At 44.2% G+C, this 19,088-nt stretch overlaps 1 protein-coding gene and 1 pseudogene across 2 annotated transcripts; both read right to left on the reverse strand.

Annotated features, from left to right (window-relative positions):
• Nucleotides 1–5,321: 5,321 nt before the first annotated feature.
• Nucleotides 5,322–7,578, reverse strand: LOC309891666 (very low-density lipoprotein receptor-like; annotated as a pseudogene). The gene has a single exon. The product of its transcript is annotated as a very low-density lipoprotein receptor-like (transcript).
• A 9,013-nt stretch (nt 7,579–16,591) lies between these two features.
• LOC309891664 (very low-density lipoprotein receptor-like) lies at nt 16,592–18,848 on the reverse strand. The gene has a single exon (XM_082786007.1). The coding sequence runs from the start codon at nt 18,784–18,786 to the stop codon at nt 16,786–16,788; it is 2,001 nt and encodes a 666-aa protein (XP_082642133.1). The 5' UTR covers nt 18,787–18,848; the 3' UTR covers nt 16,592–16,785.
• Nucleotides 18,849–19,088: the final 240 nt, after the last annotated feature.

Raw genomic sequence — 19,088 nt, forward strand, 5'->3', positions numbered from 1 at the left:
CCTTCAAAATCTTATATGGAAGGCCATAGCAATTTCTATTTAGTGGAGAGGACCTAACGCAGTTAGGATCAGAATATTTATATGCTTATATAACTGAACTTCAGAAACAATTAAATAAAGTACATACATTTGTTTTAGGGACCAGGGCTAGAGGGTTGGATCAACCAATCCACCCCTTGAAGCTCGGGGATTATATATATATAAAGACTTTTTCAGGACAACCCGTGCAGGAAAAATGGAAGGAAAGTGGATGGGAGCATACCAAGTATTACTGACAACACACACCGCCATTAAGATTAAGAAGCAAGCAGCTTGGATCCACAATTCAAGGGTGAAGAAGGCCCCGGCGAGGATATGGACCACCACTCCAATTGGACCAACAAAATTACGGTTTTCCAGATCCTAATGATTGCAGGGGTACGGTTCTCGGATTTGGGGTGGGCAACTTGGGATGAGAACTTACACCTGACCTTAATACAAACAATTTCTCAAGTAACTAATAAGACAAACTGTTGGGTATGCACCCATCTGCCACAGCATGGGAATAAGGGTGTATCGTTAATTGGGATTCCCTTGCCTGCAAACTTATCTTGGACTAATTTGTGGGAAAACACATCTTGGGGTCGAAAATATTAAGCAGTTTTGGAACTAGAAGTGAGTAGCTTCATGCCGTTAGAATCCTATTATGTATGTGTACAAAGGTGTAACCCGCCTAAGGGTATAGGAAAACAGCATTGTATAAATACGGATACTACTTATGTGGGAAATCAGACATCTTGTAATTGAACAATTGATATTAGTACGACTAGCGGCTGGGCAAATTCAACCAGCTGGACGGTTCCAGAAGGAAAAGGGTGGTATTGGCTATGCAATGATACAGCCCGTAAGGTCTTGCCTGAGAATTGGAAGGGAACTTGCACTCTTGGAGCAGTAGTCCCCAGTATGACAGTACATGATGTAGTGCCTCGAGGTTACTTGAGAAATCATATCCGGAGAATCAGATGAAAAATTAACAATCCATTGGTAGAGAGACACACCCCTTTTCATAGTTTTGTGCGATGGTTTATCCCATGGTTAGGAGTGAGTGAATTGGAAAAGGCAATAGTTAATATTTCTGCAATTACAGAGAAGTTAGAAAACAAAATTTTGGATGCTATAAAGGCTCAACAAGAAGAGATATCTAGTTTATCACAGGTAGTATTCCAAAATCGGATGGCCCTAGACTTGTTACTGGCCACTCAAGGGGGAGTCTGTACAGTAATAAACACAAGTTGTTGTATGTATGTAGATCAGAGTGGAAGGATCTCTACCGACCTGGAAGAAATATGGAAGCAGACCAGGATCCTACATGAGATCAGTAAAGATGATCTTTCATGGAGTTTTAGTGAACTATGGAATAAGTTAACCTCCTGGTTGCCCAATTTCCAATGGTTGAAACAAGTATTCATTGCTCTAATCGTATTAGTAGTGTTAGGAATATTTGTGTGCATGTTGTTTAGATGCCTGCTTTGTTGTGTTACTGTAAATAAAGAAAGTATCTGATGCAAAAGAATTTGCATGGGAAAAGAAAAGGGGGGATTGATTAAGGAGGTATTGGGGATGCAAGGACAATCCCCAGAAAAGGACTGTGTATCTCGAAACAAGACACTGGAACTCATGATAAGGAAGCGGCAGGCGGACAGAGAAACGAATGTAAGGACTATAACTCTCGAAACTGGACATTGGAATTCATTATAAAGATACAACAAACGGGAGAATTGGCAACAACCAGCTCTTGCAATTAAGAAACATGCCAATTCAGCAGATTCCTGACCAAAGGTGAAAAGTACACTGTGAGGAAGACTCGGGGTCTTCCTCCCAAAGACCTCTGCCCACATCCCAAAGACCCCTGCCCACAATTCTTGGAAGGCTCTGCGCAGGCGCAAGGTGCCAAAAGGCTAATTAGCATGAGAAGCGAGGGAAGGCGGGGATAGGTAATGCATATGTATAGGTGCTTGTAGAATATTGATAGATTGATTGTATAAATTCAAGACTGCTTTCTGCTTTGGGTATGCACGATAGGTGGAGAGATCCCCCGTGCATCCAGCGCTGCAATAAAGAATATGCCACTTAAAGGAATTTCGGCTTCGATCTTTGAATCAATTTGGCGACCCAGATGGGACAACCTCTCTGCCGGACTGCAGGACCTGCTGGGAACAGGACTCCCTAGGGTACCCCCGGGATTTCCCGGAGGGACTCCTCGACTCACCGGATCACTGCGGAGGCAGACAAGGACCCCATCATTGTAAGTGAGTATATTCTTTATTCTGGTTTGGTTTTCTGGTAGACCGGTCATCTGGAACTGTCTGTAAGTCAGAAGGTGATCTTCTGCGAGGCAGTGTTTGGTATATACTTTGTGGTTAGCACCATAAGTACATGTTTGGGGACCTTAAGGAAGGAGCTCGCTTTAAGGTCCATCTGGAATTGTGTTGTCTATTTCGGTTTTCTGACTCATGGAGTATGGTATTTAACTCTGGTTATTGTTACTGCGATTTTGGCTATTTTCCTGGTGGTAATAGTAGGTTCGTGGCATTGTTATAAGAAAGATATCGTTACGGTGTTACACAGTTCGGTTTTCTGACTTATCGCATGTGGAATTTGACTCTGACTATTGTTACTGTGATTTTGGCAATATTGCTGGTAATAGTAGTTTTGTGGCATCGCTACTGAAAGATATTGCGTGCCCGTATTTTTGTGAGTGATACGTTTTGTGATACGCTTTTGTAAGTAACATGTGTATTCTGAAAGTGTAAACTGGAAACTGGGGGGGCAAACAAGCAGTGAAATTTTAAAGAAAAGTGTGTTAGGATGTGTTTTAAGTCACTGGAAAGATATTGGAGGATCTGCCGGTGGAAGTGTGAACAGGAAAACATTGATAAAATATCGTAATCAGTGGTGGCCGCTTTATAAGCTGGAATGTGGAGAAAAGTGGCCCCTAAATGGAACTTTAAACTATAATATTTTGCTACAGTTAATGTTGTTTTTTTGAGAAGCAGAACAGGATGAAATGTTGTATACTGATGTTTCAGCATCTTGGTGGGAAAAGGTAGGGAATTAAGTTGGCCCCTGACTGAACCTTTGATGTTGGCATTAGAGAAGTACAGGCTGGAGAAAGATAAAGGAAGTGTTAAAAGGGTTGTTGAAAGTGTTAAAGGTGTTTGAAGTTGAATGAGCAGGGAAAGAGGATGTAGGAATGTTAATAGTTCTGCCTCTGCCCGAGGCAGAGATCTTACAATCATGGGTGTTAGCCCTTTAGGGCAAAGGGACCATGATCGGTCTGAGAGAGTTGTCACAGAAACAGAAAAGCAGTCAACTCTTAAAACAACCTGAGTTCATGTGCGAGCTCGGATTGCTGATGGGACCGTTCAGGGAACTGTGGACAATTGCATTCCCCTGACCGACCCCCACTAAGACCCGAATCATCCTGAAAATTATGAACGGTTAAGTAAATACTAAAACCTGGATGAATTGGGAATTGAGAATATGCTTCCAACAAGGTCTAAAAGAAAGCCCTATGGAATTTTTGGACCAACTCTGAAATGTAATGAAAATAAATAAATAAATAAATAAATAAAACAAAACGGTTTGGACCTGGCTTTGGAGGACAAATTGACTAGCCTTTTCCTAGGGTAATCAACCCCTGATTTCAACAGGAATAACGGGGACCTGGGGAATCTACCCTAGCGGATCCTCCACTGGTTATAATGAAGCTAGGGGAGGAATGGAAGTGAAATTTCTTATTGCTATGGGGCAACGTATTCAGTTCTAAATCAAGCATTAATGCCTTCACAGAATTATTATGTTAGGGTAAAAGGTGTGTCGTGGTTTAACCCGGCCAGCAGCTAAACACCACGCAGCTGTTCGCTCACCCTCCTCCTCCCTCTCTGGGACAGGGGAGAGAAATGGAAAGTGAAGCCTGTGAGTTGAGATAAAGACAGTTTAATAAGACAAAATAATAATAGTAATAATAATAATAATAATAATAATAATAATACAATGATGATAATAGTACCACTACTAATGATGTGTACAAACAAGTGATGCACAATGCAATTGCTCACCACCCGCTGACCGATGCCCAGCCTAACCCCGAGCAGTCCGGCCCCCTCCCCCTGGCTAGCCACCCCTATGTATTGTTTAGCCTGACGTCAGATGCTATGGAATACCCCTTTGGCTAGTTTGGGTCACCTGTCCTGGGTCTGTCCCCTCCCAGCTCTTACTGCACCCCCAGCCTGCCTGTTGGCAGGACAGAGCAAGAAGCTGAGATGTCCTTGGCTTGGTATAAGCACTGCTCTGCAACAGTTAAAACATCGGGGTGTTATCAGCACTCTTCTCATCCTAAGCCAAAACATAGCATTCTCCCAGCTACTAGGAAGAAAATTAACTCTGTTCTAACTGAAACCAGGACAAGGTGTAACCGAAAAGGCTTATTTTTGTGAACCTTTGAAGTACAAGTTAGGGAAACAATGGGGCATACACAGATTTTTATCTATGCCTAGCTCCTCATGGGCACTCTTAGGTAGAGATTTATTAGAGCAAGTAGGAGCAGAAATTGTCTTTGAAAAAGGGAAAATGGAATTAAGAACAGGAGAAGAACAACTAATAAATGTGTTAAGCTTGGCACTAATACAAACTGAGCCTAAAAGTGAAATACCTTTAGAGATCACAGATCAAGTATGTCCAGGAGTTTGGGCTACCGAAGTCCCTGGAAGAGCTAAAAATGTGACCTTAATAATTATTAAATTAAAGCCAGGAGAGAAACCCGTTAAGGTTAAGTAATATCCTTTGAGGATAGAAGATAGGAAAGGAATTAAAGAGATAATTGATCAAGTTTTACAGTATGGATTATTGATTGAATGCGAATCAGAATACAATGCACCCATATTGCCAATTAAAAAGGCAGATGAAAAAGCTATAGGCTAGTTCAGGATTTGAGGGCCATAAATAAAATCACTGAGCATACACATCCAGTAGTGGCAAACCCTTATACTTTGCTGACTAAATTAAAGAATAGTCAAGTCTGGTTTACCGTACTGTGTTGCAGGATGCACGGTCGAAAGCACGACAGACACACCGTAGAGTCAGATCATGCTCCATTTTATTGCCCGAATAGCCTAACTTTTATAGAGAACTTAACAGGGGTGGACAGTGTTTCACACAAGATTATTGGTCAAAAGCACTCAGACAAACAGCTACAAGAAAACAACCCCACCTGCAAGAAAACAACCCCCTTGTGATTAGCAGTCACATAGACCTTGTCCTTGAGGCCAGATACTGGTAACAATATTTTCCTGAATTCCTCAATTGGGCGATGTGGGAACACTGTCATGGGAACTTCTCATAGTTGCCCTGGTAGCTTGGTTTGCTCAGCTACAGCAAGCCATGGGATTTTTGCTGTTTCAAGAAATCCCTCAACAATTCCCCCTTCTTCTTTTGAGCAAACCAAGCCTGACACAGCAGTTTTACAAGTAACTCTTTAGCTATACTTACAACACACAACGATGATTACCACCACCATAAACCAAATCCTTAATCCCCTTGTGATTAAACCCAGCAACCATCTACACTTTGTTTCAAACAAGTCAGTGAACCATTGATTGAAAGGATTGATACCATATTGAATCTTTCTCATGTGCTCTTTCAGGAAAGTAATGGATTTGTGAATTGACACATTATGATCAAAAAGGTTTAAACAGTACATTCCCTTAAAGTCCTCACACCCATTCCTTTGAGCCAAAAGCAAGATGTCAATAGCAGCTTGATCCTGTAAAAGCAGATGTTGCAGACTATTTTGATCTGGTAACATCTCCTCAAGTATCTCTGTCGTGGCATAGGCTTGCCTCTCGGCCCAGCATACCAATTTTTCTAAGTTGTTACATGCGGCCGCAGATGCCACTCCAGGCACTGAAATTGCTAATGCCGCTCTAGCTGCAACCCCACACAATTCAACATTATCATTGCAATCCAATGCAAGCAATGTCCATTTATGTCTGGTGATCTCACGCAACTGTAACAAGCTAGGAGCAAATACAATGAGTTTATCTATGTAACATGGACATCTGATAGCATTTGCAGGGATACCTTGCCAGGCCCCATCCCCACAAATCAGAAGCACATCAGGAGGTAAGGCCAAAGCTGTACAATTGTTCCAAACACTGTAGTTGTTACCCCTTGTCTCCATGCTACAAACCCCTAAACCCTGCTTAGCAGCGTCATTGCAATCACAGGTGTTATTTGTGTCTTTGTACCAGTATGACCTTTTCCAGGTTCCTGTAGCAGGAATCATCTGATATCCACGGCTACGTTCACTTTTGTAGCCCCCTTTCAGGTTGATACACATTTGACTACAGATACCAAGGTTTTGACATTCATCAATGTCTCCACAGTTTCTCTTGTCTATAAACTCAAACTCAGCTGGACAGTCACATTCATTTATGATGCATTCCTTCAGGGGCTCATCACCCCAGTCCTTGCAGTCTCTCTGCTGGTTACACACTTTATTGATATCTATGCATTCTCCACTTCTGCACTTGAATTTGCCAGGTCCAGAACACTGAATAACATTGTTACAGTTTGCTTCATCAGTGCCATCCAGACAGTCTCTCACACCACTGCACTGCCTACTCCCATGGACACAGTTCCCATCTTCACATCTGAAATGGTCTGGCCTGCAGGTCCGAGAAGGGCAGTTAATTTCATCACTTCCATCCTTGCAATCAGGATCTCCATCACATCACCACTTCTTGTGGATACATTCACCTGAGCCGCACTGCACCTCACTCGTAGCACACTTCACTGGAGGTGCAGGCTGGCGGCCACACTGCTCCAAAGATTCATCCGAGTGGTTGGAGCAGTCAGCATCATCATCACACACCCAGCTGATAGGGATGCAGGTAGAACTCTTGCACTGAAACTCATGAACACCACAGGTAGGAGGTGCACACTCCAACTCATCGCTACCATCACTGCAGTCATCTTGAACATTGCAGACAAAGCTTTTGGAAATACATTGCCCACTGCTGCATGTGAATTCTGCTGCACTACAAGTCACAATGCCACAACTCTCTTCATCTTCTCCACTGTCGCAGTCCTTTTCACCATCACATTTCCAGGACACTGGGATACACTGGGTTGACTGAGGACCACACCTGATTTCATTTACCCGGCATGTTCTCGTATGACACAGCTCAGCACTCTCATCAGACCCATTTTCACAGTCCGGATCCCCATCACACTGCCATCTATTTGGCACACACTGACCACTGTTGCACACAAAGTCAGATTCAGCACACGTCTTCTTCACACAAGCACTCTCATCACTGCCATCTGAGCAGTCTTCACATTTTGCTCTAGCACCGTCGGCAGCAGTGCACAGGCCGGCGAGGGCGAGCAGCAGGCAGAGTGCCCCGCAGCGCGGCAGCGCCTGCCGCCGCCCCGCACCGTCACCTGTGTCACTTATACTACTCCTATTACCCATGCTGTTAGTGTCAGTGGCATCCTCCTGGCACCGTTTCCGTCTTTGTCGCCCCTTACTCTCCCCCTTTTCTTTTTGCCACTGACCATTCACCACAAATGGATGAGACACATGATTACTAGTTAGGAAAGAGAGTGTAACGTCTGCTATACGGCTGCAGGCCGTGCCAGCTGCAACCCTAGAAGCTGTTTGTGAACGAGCCTGACGGTGGTCATTTGGCGGTGTAATCTGCGTCTCTGCTCTCCTGCCCTGCAATAGAGCTAAATCGTCATTAATAGTCTGTAGAATGTGGCAACCCCACGGAATGTTATCCAGAAACATAGTTATAACACCGATCTGGGGACGAATAGTCTTTTTTTGCATTGCAAGATAACTTCTTATAAAAAGAATGCCAGAGAGAAGCAGCACAGCCGCTGCTGCCGCTGCCTCCATGGTTACGTCAGACAGGCTGCAGAGTCCTGATCTCCGCCCCTCTGCTCTGTGCCGACTCGCCACACGGTGAGGGTCGGCCGCCATTGTCCACTGACGCCTCTGGTCTCCCGTAGCAACTCGATCTCGGATGGCCCGTATCGCACCGCGATTCCGCGTCTCTCCGCGATTCCGCGTCTCACCGCAATTCCCTTTTCCGCGTCTCTCCGCGATTCCGCGTCTCACCGCAATTCCTTTTTCCGCGTCTCTCCGCGATTCCACGTCCCGCCGCAACTCCGTTTCCCGCGGCCTTCCGCAAATTCCACGTCCCGCCGCAACTCTAATTCCCGCGGCCCTCCGCAAATTCCACGTCCCGCCGCAACTCTAATTCCCGCGGCCCTCCGCAAATTCCACGTCCCGCCGCAACTCCGTTTCCCGCGGCCCTCCGCAAATTCCACGTCCCGCCGCAACTCTAAGTCCCGCGGCCCTCCGCAAATTCCACGTCCCGCCGCAACTCTAATTCCCGCGGCCCTCCGCAAATTCCACGTCCCGCCGCAACTCCGTTTCCCGCGGCCCTCCGCAAATTCCACGTCCCGCCGCAACTCCGTTTCCCGCGGCCCTCCGCAATTCCACGTCCCGCCGCAAAACCCCGTTCCCCGCGGTTTTCCGCGTGTCTCAGCGGGAATACCACGCCTCACCGTGAGTCCTGTGTACCGTGTTTCTGGGCCGGTGTCCGGTCCGCTCAAGCGCCGGTCGGATGGGCGCTCCGAAGTCCCGACGGCGCGGCGAGGTCGCGGCGCCGCTGGTCCCGGCGCCGCTGGTCTCCTGGTCTACCTGCGTTCGGATGTGCCGGCGCCGCTGGTGTCCCGCTGCGCTGCGATGTTTGTCCCGGCGAAGCTGCGATGTTCCGTTCGGGTCCTGTTCAGGTCTCAGCCTGTTCGGGCGCCATATGTTGCAGGATGCACGGTTGAAAGCACGACAGACACACCGTAGAGTCAGATCATGCTCCATTTTATTGCCCGAATAGCCTAACTTTTATAGAGAACTTAACAGGGGTGGACAGTGTTTCACACAAGATTATTGGTCAAAAGCACTCAGACAAACAGCTACAAGAAAACAACCCCACCTGCAAGAAAACAACCCCCTTGTGATTAGCAGTCACATAGACCTTGTCCTTGAGGCCAGCTACTGGTAACAATATTTTCCTGAATTCCTCAATTGGGCGATGTGGGAACACTGTCATGGGAACTTCTCATAGTTGCCCTGGTAGCTTGGTTTGCTCAGCTACAGCAAGCCATGGGATTTTTGCTGTTTCAAGAAATCCCTCAACAGTACTGGATTTAAAAGATGCCTTCTTCTGCCTAGGCTTAGCCACAGAAAGCCAAAACCTATTTGCCTTTGAATGGGAAAATCCCGATTCAGGCAGAAAGACGCAGCTTACGTGGACATTACTACCTCAAGGATTCAAGAATAGCCCCACTATTTTTGGAAACCAATTAGCAAGGGAACTTGAAACATGGATACCTCCGGACACTGAAGGTGCTTTGTTACAATATGTAGATGATCTCTTAATAGCTACCGAGACTAAAGGGAGTTGGATTCAATGGACTATAAGTCGTCTTAATTTTCTGGGTTTAAATGGATATCAAGTCTCTTGACAGAAAGTCCAGCTGGCTCAACAAAGTGTGACCTATCTGGGATTTGACATTTCGGAAGGACAACGAGAACTAGGAACTGAACATAAGGAAGTCATTTGCCGGACTCCAGAACCTCAAATGGTAAAGGAGCTACAAAGCTTTTTAGGAATGACAGGTTGGTGTCGCCTTTGGATTTATAATTATGGACTATTGGTAAAGCCTCTATGTGAATTGATAAAGATTAACCAGTCAAAGTTAGTCTGGACTGGAGAAGCACAAAAAGTCTTTAAACAACTTAAACAAGAATTGATGATTTTGAAATATCAAGCAATATTGGTAGAACAGGACGACGTGGAAATTGTGATAATTCATATTGTGAATCTAGCCTCTTTTCTTAGTGATGCTCCGGCACAACCTGTGATTCACGATTGTTTAGAAACTCTAGAGACTGTGTATTCCAGCCGACCAGACCTTAAGGAGGAGCCCATGGAAGACGCGGAAGAAACTTGGTTCCCGGATGGGAGCAGTTTTGTTACGCAAAGACAACGTAAAGCTGGATATGCTATAACAACTACTCAGCAGGTAATCGAGTCTAAGCCTTTACCCCCTGGAACATCAGCTCAAAAGGCGGAGATAGTTGCTCTCACGAGAGCATTGGAACTGGCAGCGGGAAAAAGGGTAAATATTTGGACAGATTCTAAATATACATTCGGCGTGGTACATGCTCATGGAGCAATTTGGAAAGAACATGGATTGCTGACCGCTCAGTGAAAACACAAAGTATGCTGAAGAAATTTTAAAATTGTTAGAGGCTGTAAAACAACCAGAAAAGGTAGCTATCATGCATTGTCAGGGACACCAAAAGGGGAACACCGATTTTGAAATTGGAAAATCGATTGGCAGAGGCTAAGCAGGCAGCTGAAATAACTGAGGTGAAGGCATTGTCTTTGATACCAGACGGTAAAATCCAAACTATATCCAAATTATACAAAAGAAGACTTAAAATTAATTGAAGATTTGAAAGGTAAAATGAAACCAGATGGATGAGTATATTTAAAAGATAACCACATAGTAATACCCTCTAGTTTGACATGGCCCATAGTTCTTACAGAACACAATAAAACGCATTGGGGAGCTGGCACACTGCATAAGAGCCCGAGTCAGACATTAGTGGGACGATATGATAAAACAAGTAACTCAACAATGTAGCATTTGCTTACACAATACCAAGGATAGAATAAAATTTGGAATAATCGGTAAAGGAAATTATTCGGGGCAACAGTGGCAAATTGATTTTTCAGAACTCCCTAGAAAAGGGGGGTATCATTATTTACTGGTTCTGACTGACACGTTTTCAGGAAGGCCTGAAGCCTTTCCCTGTCGAACAAACAAAGCAAGAGAAGTGGTTAAAGTCTTGTTAAATGAAATAATACCATGCTTTGGGATTCTAGTAGCAATGTCTTCTGATAGAGGTTCACATTTTTGTGCACAAGTGGTACAACAGGTAAGTAAGATTCTAAAGATAGATTGGCAACTGCATACTCCTTATAGACCACAGGCAAGTGGACAGGTAGAAAAAATGAACCATTTAATTAAACAATAAATAGCTAAAATTGGATAAGAAGCTAATTTGTCATGGCCTCAATCCCTCCCTTTAGCATTACTTGGAATTAGAGTTAAACCTAGAATAAAAGGAAATTTGAGTCCCTTCAAAATCTTATATGGAAGGCCATAGCAATTTCTATTTAGTGGAGAGGACCTAACGCAGTTAGGATCAGAATATTTATATGCTTATATAACTGAACTTCAGAAACAATTAAATAAAGTACATACATTTGTTTTAGGGACCAGGGCTAGAGGGTTGGATCAACCAATCCACCCCTTGAAGCTCGGGGATTATATATATATAAAGACTTTTTCAGGACAACCTGTGCAGGAAAAATGGAAGGAAAGTGGATGGGACCATACCAAGTATTACTGACAACACACACCGCCATTAAGATTAAGAAGCAAGCAGCTTGGATCCACAATTCAAGGGTGAAGAAGGCCCCGGCGAGGATATGGACCACCACTCCAATTGGACCAACAAAATTACGGTTTTCCAGATCCTAATGATTGCAGGGGTGCGGTTCTCGGATTTGGGGTGGGCAACTTGGGGTGAGAACTTACACCTGACCTTAATACAAACAATTTCTCAAGTAACTAATAAGACGAACTGTTGGGTATGCACCCATCTGCCACAGCATGGGAATAAGGGTGTATCGTTAATTGGGATTCCCTTGCCTGCAAACTTATCTTGGACTAATTTGTGGGAAAACACGTCTTGGGGTCGAAAATATTAAGCAGTTTTGGAACTAGAAGTGAGTAGCTTCATGCCGTTAGAATCCTATTATGTATGTGTACAAAGGTGTAACCCGCCTAAGGGTATAGGAAAACAGCATTGTATAAATACGGATACTACTTATGTGGGAAATCAGATATCTTGTAATTGAACAATTGATATTAGTACGACTAGCGGCTGGGCAAATTCAACCAGCTGGACGGTTCCAGAAGGAAAAGGGTGGTATTGGCTATGCAATGATACAGCCCGTAAGGTCTTGCCTGAGAATTGGAAGGGAACTTGCACTCTTGGAGCGGTAGTCCCCAGTATGACAGTACATGATGTAGTGCCTCGAGGTTACTTGAGAAATCATATCCGGAGAATCAGATGAAAAATTAACAATCCATTGGTAGAGAGACACACCCCTTTTCATAGTTTTGTGCGATGGTTTATCCCATGGTTAGGAGTGAGTGAATTGGAAAAGGCAATAGTTAATATTTCTGCAATTATAGAGAAGTTAGAAAACAAAATTCTGGATGCTATAAAGGCTCAACAAGAAGAGATATCTAGTTTATCACAGGTAGTATTCCAAAATCGGATGGCCCTAGACTTGTTACTGGCCACTCAAGGGGGAGTCTGTACAGTAATAAACACAAGTTGTTGTATGTATGTAGATCAGAGTGGAAGGATCTCTACCGACCTGGAAGAAATATGGAAGCAGACCAGGATCCTACATGAGATCAGTAAAGATGATCTTTCATGGAGTTTTAGTGAACTATGGAATAAGTTAACCTCCTGGTTGCCCAATTTCCAATGGTTGAAACAAGTATTCATTGCTCTAATCGTATTAGTAGTGTTAGGAATATTTGTGTGCATGTTGTTTAGATGCCTGCTTTGTTGTGTTACTGTAAATAAAGAAAGTATCTGATGCAAAAGAATTTGCATGGGAAAAGAAAAGGGGGGATTGATTAAGGAGGTATTGGGGAGGCAAGGACAATCCCCAGACAAGGACTGTATATCTTGAAACAAGACACTGGAACTCATGATAAGGAAGCGGCAGGCGGACAGAGAAACGAATGTAAGGACTATAACTCTCGAAACTGGACATTGGAATTCATTATAAAGATACAACAAACGGGAGAATTGGCAACAACCAGCTCTTGCAATTAAGAAACATGCCAATTCAGCAGATTCCTGACCAAAGGTGAAAAGTACACTGTGAGGAAGACTCGGGGTCTTCCTCCCAAAGACCCCTGCCCACATCCCAAAGACCCCTGCCCACAATTCTTGGAAGGCTCTGCGCAGGCGCAAGGTGCCAAAAGGCTAATTAGCATGAGAAGCGAGGGAAGGCGGGGATAGGTAATGCATATGTATAGGTGCTTGTAGAATATTGATAGATTGATTGTATAAATTCAAGACTGCTTTCTGCTTTGGGTATGCACGATAGGTGGAGAGATCCCCCGTGCATCCAGCGCTGCAATAAAGAATATGCCACTTAAAGGAATTTCGGCTTCGATCTTTGAATCAATTTGGCGACCCAGATGGGACAACCTCTCTGCCGGACTGCAGGACCTGCTGGGAACAGGACTCCCTAGGGTACCCCCGGGATTTCCCGGAGGGACTCCTCGACTCACCGGATCACTGCGGAGGCAGACAAGGACCCCATCATTGTAAGTGAGTATATTCTTTATTCTGGTTTGGTTTTCTGGTAGACCGGTCATCTGGAACTGTCTGTAAGTCAGAAGGTGATCTTCTGCGAGGCAGTGTTTGGTATATACTTTGTGGTTAGCACCATAAGTACATGTTTGGGGACCTTAAGGAAGGAGCTCGCTTTAAGGTCCATCTGGAATTGTGTTGTCTATTTCGGTTTTCTGACTCATGGAGTATGGTATTTAACTCTGGTTATTGTTACTGCGATTTTGGCTATTTTCCTGGTGGTAATAGTAGGTTCGTGGCATTGTTATAAGAAAGATATCGTTACGGTGTTACACAGTTCGGTTTTCTGACTTATCGCATGTGGAATTTGACTCTGACTATTGTTACTGTGATTTTGGCAATATTGCTGGTAATAGTAGTTTTGTGGCATCGCTACTGAAAGATATTGCGTGCCCGTATTTTTGTGAGTGATACGTTTTGTGATACGCTTTTGTAAGTAACATGTGTATTCTGAAAGTGTAAACTGGAAACTGGGGGGGCAAACAAGCAGTGAAATTTTAAAGAAAAGTGTGTTAGGATGTGTTTTAAGTCACTGGAAAGATATTGGAGGATCTGCCGGTGGAAGTGTGAACAGGAAAACATTGATAAAATATCGTAATCAGTGGTGGCCGCTTTATAAGCTGGAATGTGGAGAAAAGTGGCCCCTAAATGGAACTTTAAACTATAATATTTTGCTACAGTTAATGTTGTTTTTTTGAGAAGCAGAACAGGATGAAATGTTGTATACTGATGTTTCAGCATCTTGGTGGGAAAAGGTAGGGAATTAAGTTGGCCCCTGACTGAACCTTTGATGTTGGCATTAGAGAAGTACAGGCTGGAGAAAGATAAAGGAAGTGTTAAAAGGGTTGTTGAAAGTGTTAAAGGTGTTTGAAGTTGAATGAGCAGGGAAAGAGGATGTAGGAATGTTAATAGTTCTGCCTCTGCCCGAGGCAGAGATCTTACAATCATGGGTGTTAGCCCTTTAGGGCAAAGGGACCATGATCGGTCTGAGAGAGTTGTCACAGAAACAGAAAAGCAGTCAACTCTTAAAACAACCTGAGTTCATGTGCGAGCTCGGATTGCTGATGGGACCGTTCAGGGAACTGTGGACAATTGCATTCCCCTGACCGACCCCCACTAAGACCCGAATCATCCTGAAAATTATGAACGGTTAAGTAAATACTAAAACCTGGATGAATTGGGAATTGAGAATATGCTTCCAACAAGGTCTAAAAGAAAGCCCTATGGAATTTTTGGACCAACTCTGAAATGTAATGAAAATAAATAAATAAATAAATAAATAAAACAAAACGGTTTGGACCTGGCTTTGGAGGACAAATTGACTAGCCTTTTCCTAGGGTAATCAACCCCTGATTTCAACAGGAATAACGGGGACCTGGGGAATCTACCCTAGCGGATCCTCCACTGGTTATAATGAAGCTAGGGGAGGAATGGAAGTGAAATTTCTTATTGCTATGGGGCAACGTATTCAGTTCTAAATCAAGCATTAATGCCTTCACAGAATTATTATGTTAGGGTAAAAGGTGTGTCGTGGTTTAACCCGGCCAGCAGCTAAACACCACGCAGCTGTTCGCTCACCCTCCTCCTCCCTCTCTGGGACAGGGGAGAGAAATGGAAAGTGAAGCCTGTGAGTTGAGATAAAGACAGTTTAATAAGACAAAATAATAATAGTAATAATAATAATAATAATAATAATAATAATAATAATACAATGATGATAATAGTACCACTACTAATGATGTGTACAAACAAGTGATGCACAATGCAATTGCTCACCACCCGCTGACCGATGCCCAGCCTAACCCCGAGCAGTCCGGCCCCCTCCCCCTGGCTAGCCACCCCTATGTATTGTTTAGCCTGACGTCAGATGCTATGGAATACCCCTTTGGCTAGTTTGGGTCACCTGTCCTGGGTCTGTCCCCTCCCAGCTCTTACTGCACCCCCAGCCTGCCTGTTGGCAGGACAGAGCAAGAAGCTGAGATGTCCTTGGCTTGGTATAAGCACTGCTCTGCAACAGTTAAAACATCGGGGTGTTATCAGCACTCTTCTCATCCTAAGCCAAAACATAGCATTCTCCCAGCTACTAGGAAGAAAATTAACTCTGTTCTAACTGAAACCAGGACAAGGTGTAACCGAAAAGGCTTATTTTTGTGAACCTTTGAAGTACAAGTTAGGGAAACAATGGGGCATACACAGATTTTTATCTATGCCTAGCTCCTCATGGGCACTCTTAGGTAGAGATTTATTAGAGCAAGTAGGAGCAGAAATTGTCTTTGAAAAAGGGAAAATGGAATTAAGAACAGGAGAAGAACAACTAATAAATGTGTTAAGCTTGGCACTAATACAAACTGAGCCTAAAAGTGAAATACCTTTAGAGATCACAGATCAAGTATGTCCAGGAGTTTGGGCTACCGAAGTCCCTGGAAGAGCTAAAAATGTGACCTTAATAATTATTAAATTAAAGCCAGGAGAGAAACCCGTTAAGGTTAAGTAATATCCTTTGAGGATAGAAGATAGGAAAGGAATTAAAGAGATAATTGATCAAGTTTTACAGTATGGATTATTGATTGAATGCGAATCAGAATACAATGCACCCATATTGCCAATTAAAAAGGCAGATGAAAAAGCTATAGGCTAGTTCAGGATTTGAGGGCCATAAATAAAATCACTGAGCATACACATCCAGTAGTGGCAAACCCTTATACTTTGCTGACTAAATTAAAGAATAGTCAAGTCTGGTTTACCGTACTGTGTTGCAGGATGCACGGTCGAAAGCACGACAGACACACCGTAGAGTCAGATCATGCTCCATTTTATTGCCCGAATAGCCTAACTTTTATAGAGAACTTAACAGGGGTGGACAGTGTTTCACACAAGATTATTGGTCAAAAGCACTCAGACAAACAGCTACAAGAAAACAACCCCACCTGCAAGAAAACAACCCCCTTGTGATTAGCAGTCACATAGACCTTGTCCTTGAGGCCAGATACTGGTAACAATATTTTCCTGAATTCCTCAATTGGGCGATGTGGGAACACTGTCATGGGAACTTCTCATAGTTGCCCTGGTAGCTTGGTTTGCTCAGCTACAGCAAGCCATGGGATTTTTGCTGTTTCAAGAAATCCCTCAACAATTCCCCCTTCTTCTTTTGAGCAAACCAAGCCTGACACAGCAGTTTTACAAGTAACTCTTTAGCTATACTTACAACACACAACGATGATTACCACCACCATAAACCAAATCCTTAATCCCCTTGTGATTAAACCCAGCAACCATCTACACTTTGTTTCAAACAAGTCAGTGAACCATTGATTGAAAGGATTGATACCATATTGAATCTTTCTCATGTGCTCTTTCAGGAAAGTAATGGATTTGTGAATTGACACATTATGATCAAAAAGGTTTAAACAGTACATTCCCTTAAAGTCCTCACACCCATTCCTTTGAGCCAAAAGCAAGATGTCAATAGCAGCTTGATCCTGTAAAAGCAGATGTTGCAGACTATTTTGATCTGGTAACATCTCCTCAAGTATCTCTGTCGTGGCATAGGCTTGCCTCTCGGCCCAGCATACCAATTTTTCTAAGTTGTTACATGCGGCCGCAGATGCCACTCCAGGCACTGAAATTGCTAATGCCGCTCTAGCTGCAACCCCACACAATTCAACATTATCATTGCAATCCAATGCAAGCAATGTCCATTTATGTCTGGTGATCTCACGCAACTGTAACAAGCTAGGAGCAAATACAATGAGTTTATCTATGTAACATGGACATCTGATAGCATTTGCAGGGATACCTTGCCAGGCCCCATCCCCACAAATCAGAAGCACATCAGGAGGTAAGGCCAAAGCTGTACAATTGTTCCAAACACTGTAGTTGTTACCCCTTGTCTCCATGCTACAAACCCCTAAACCCTGCTTAGCAGCGTCATTGCAATCACAGGTGTTATTTGTGTCTTTGTACCAGTATGACCTTTTCCAGGTTCCTGTAGCAGGAATCATCTGATATCCACGGCTACGTTCACTTTTGTAGCCCCCTTTCAGGTTGATACACATTTGACTACAGATACCAAGGTTTTGACATTCATCAATGTCTCCACAGTTTCTCTTGTCTATAAACTCAAACTCAGCTGGACAGTCACATTCATTTATGATGCATTCCTTCAGGGGCTCATCACCCCAGTCCTTGCAGTCTCTCTGCTGGTTACACACTTTATTGATATCTATGCATTCTCCACTTCTGCACTTGAATTTGCCAGGTCCAGAACACTGAATAACATTGTTACAGTTTGCTTCATCAGTGCCATCCAGACAGTCTCTCACACCACTGCACTGCCTACTCCCATGGACACAGTTCCCATCTTCACATCTGAAATGGTCTGGCCTGCAGGTCCGAGAAGGGCAGTTAATTTCATCACTTCCATCCTTGCAATCAGGATCTCCATCACATCGCCACTTCTTGTGGATACATTCACCTGAGCCGCACTGCACCTCACTCGTAGCACACTTCACTGGAGGTGCAGGCTGGCGGCCACACTGCTCCAAAGATTCATCCGAGTGGTTGGAGCAGTCAGCATCATCATCACACACCCAGCTGATAGGGATGCAGGTAGAACTCTTGCACTGAAACTCATGAACACCACAGGTAGGAGGTGCACACTCCAACTCATCGCTACCATCACTGCAGTCATCTTGAACATTGCAGACAAAGCTTTTGGAAATACATTGCCCACTGCTGCATGTGAATTCTGCTGCACTACAAGTCACAATGCCACAACTCTCTTCATCTTCTCCACTGTCGCAGTCCTTTTCACCATCACATTTCCAGGACACTGGGATACACTGGGTTGACTGAGGACCACACCTGATTTCATTTACCCGGCATGTTCTCGTATGACACAGCTCAGCACTCTCATCAGACCCATTTTCACAGTCCGGATCCCCATCACACTGCCATCTATTTGGCACACACTGACCACTGTTGCACACAAAGTCAGATTCAGCACACGTCTTCTTCACACAAGCACTCTCATCACTGCCATCTGAGCAGTCTTCACATTTTGCTCTAGCACCGTCGGCAGCAGTGCACAGGCCGGCGAGGGCGAGCAGCAGGCAGAGTGCCCCGCAGCGCGGCAGCGCCTGCCGCCGCCCCGCACCGTCACCTGTGTCACTTATACTACTCCTATTACCCATGCTGTTAGTGTCAGTGGCATCCTCCTGGCACCGTTTCCGTCTTTGTCGCCCCTTACTCTCCCCCTTTTCTTTTTGCCACTGACCATTCACCACAAATGGATGAGACACATGATTACTAGTTAGGAAAGAGAGTGTAACGTCTGCTATACGGCTGCAGGCCGTGCCAGCTGCAACCCTAGAAGCTGTTTGTGAACGAGCCTGACGGTGGTCATTTGGCGGTGTAATCTGCGTCTCTGCTCTCCTGCCCTGCAATAGAGCTAAATCGTCATTAATAGTCTGTAGAATGTGGCAACCCCACGGAA

Source organism: Aythya marila (assembly GCF_965140915.1).
Source record: "Aythya marila genome assembly, contig: HAP1_HAP1_SCAFFOLD_214, whole genome shotgun sequence".
NCBI lineage: Eukaryota > Metazoa > Chordata > Aves > Anseriformes > Anatidae > Aythya > Aythya marila.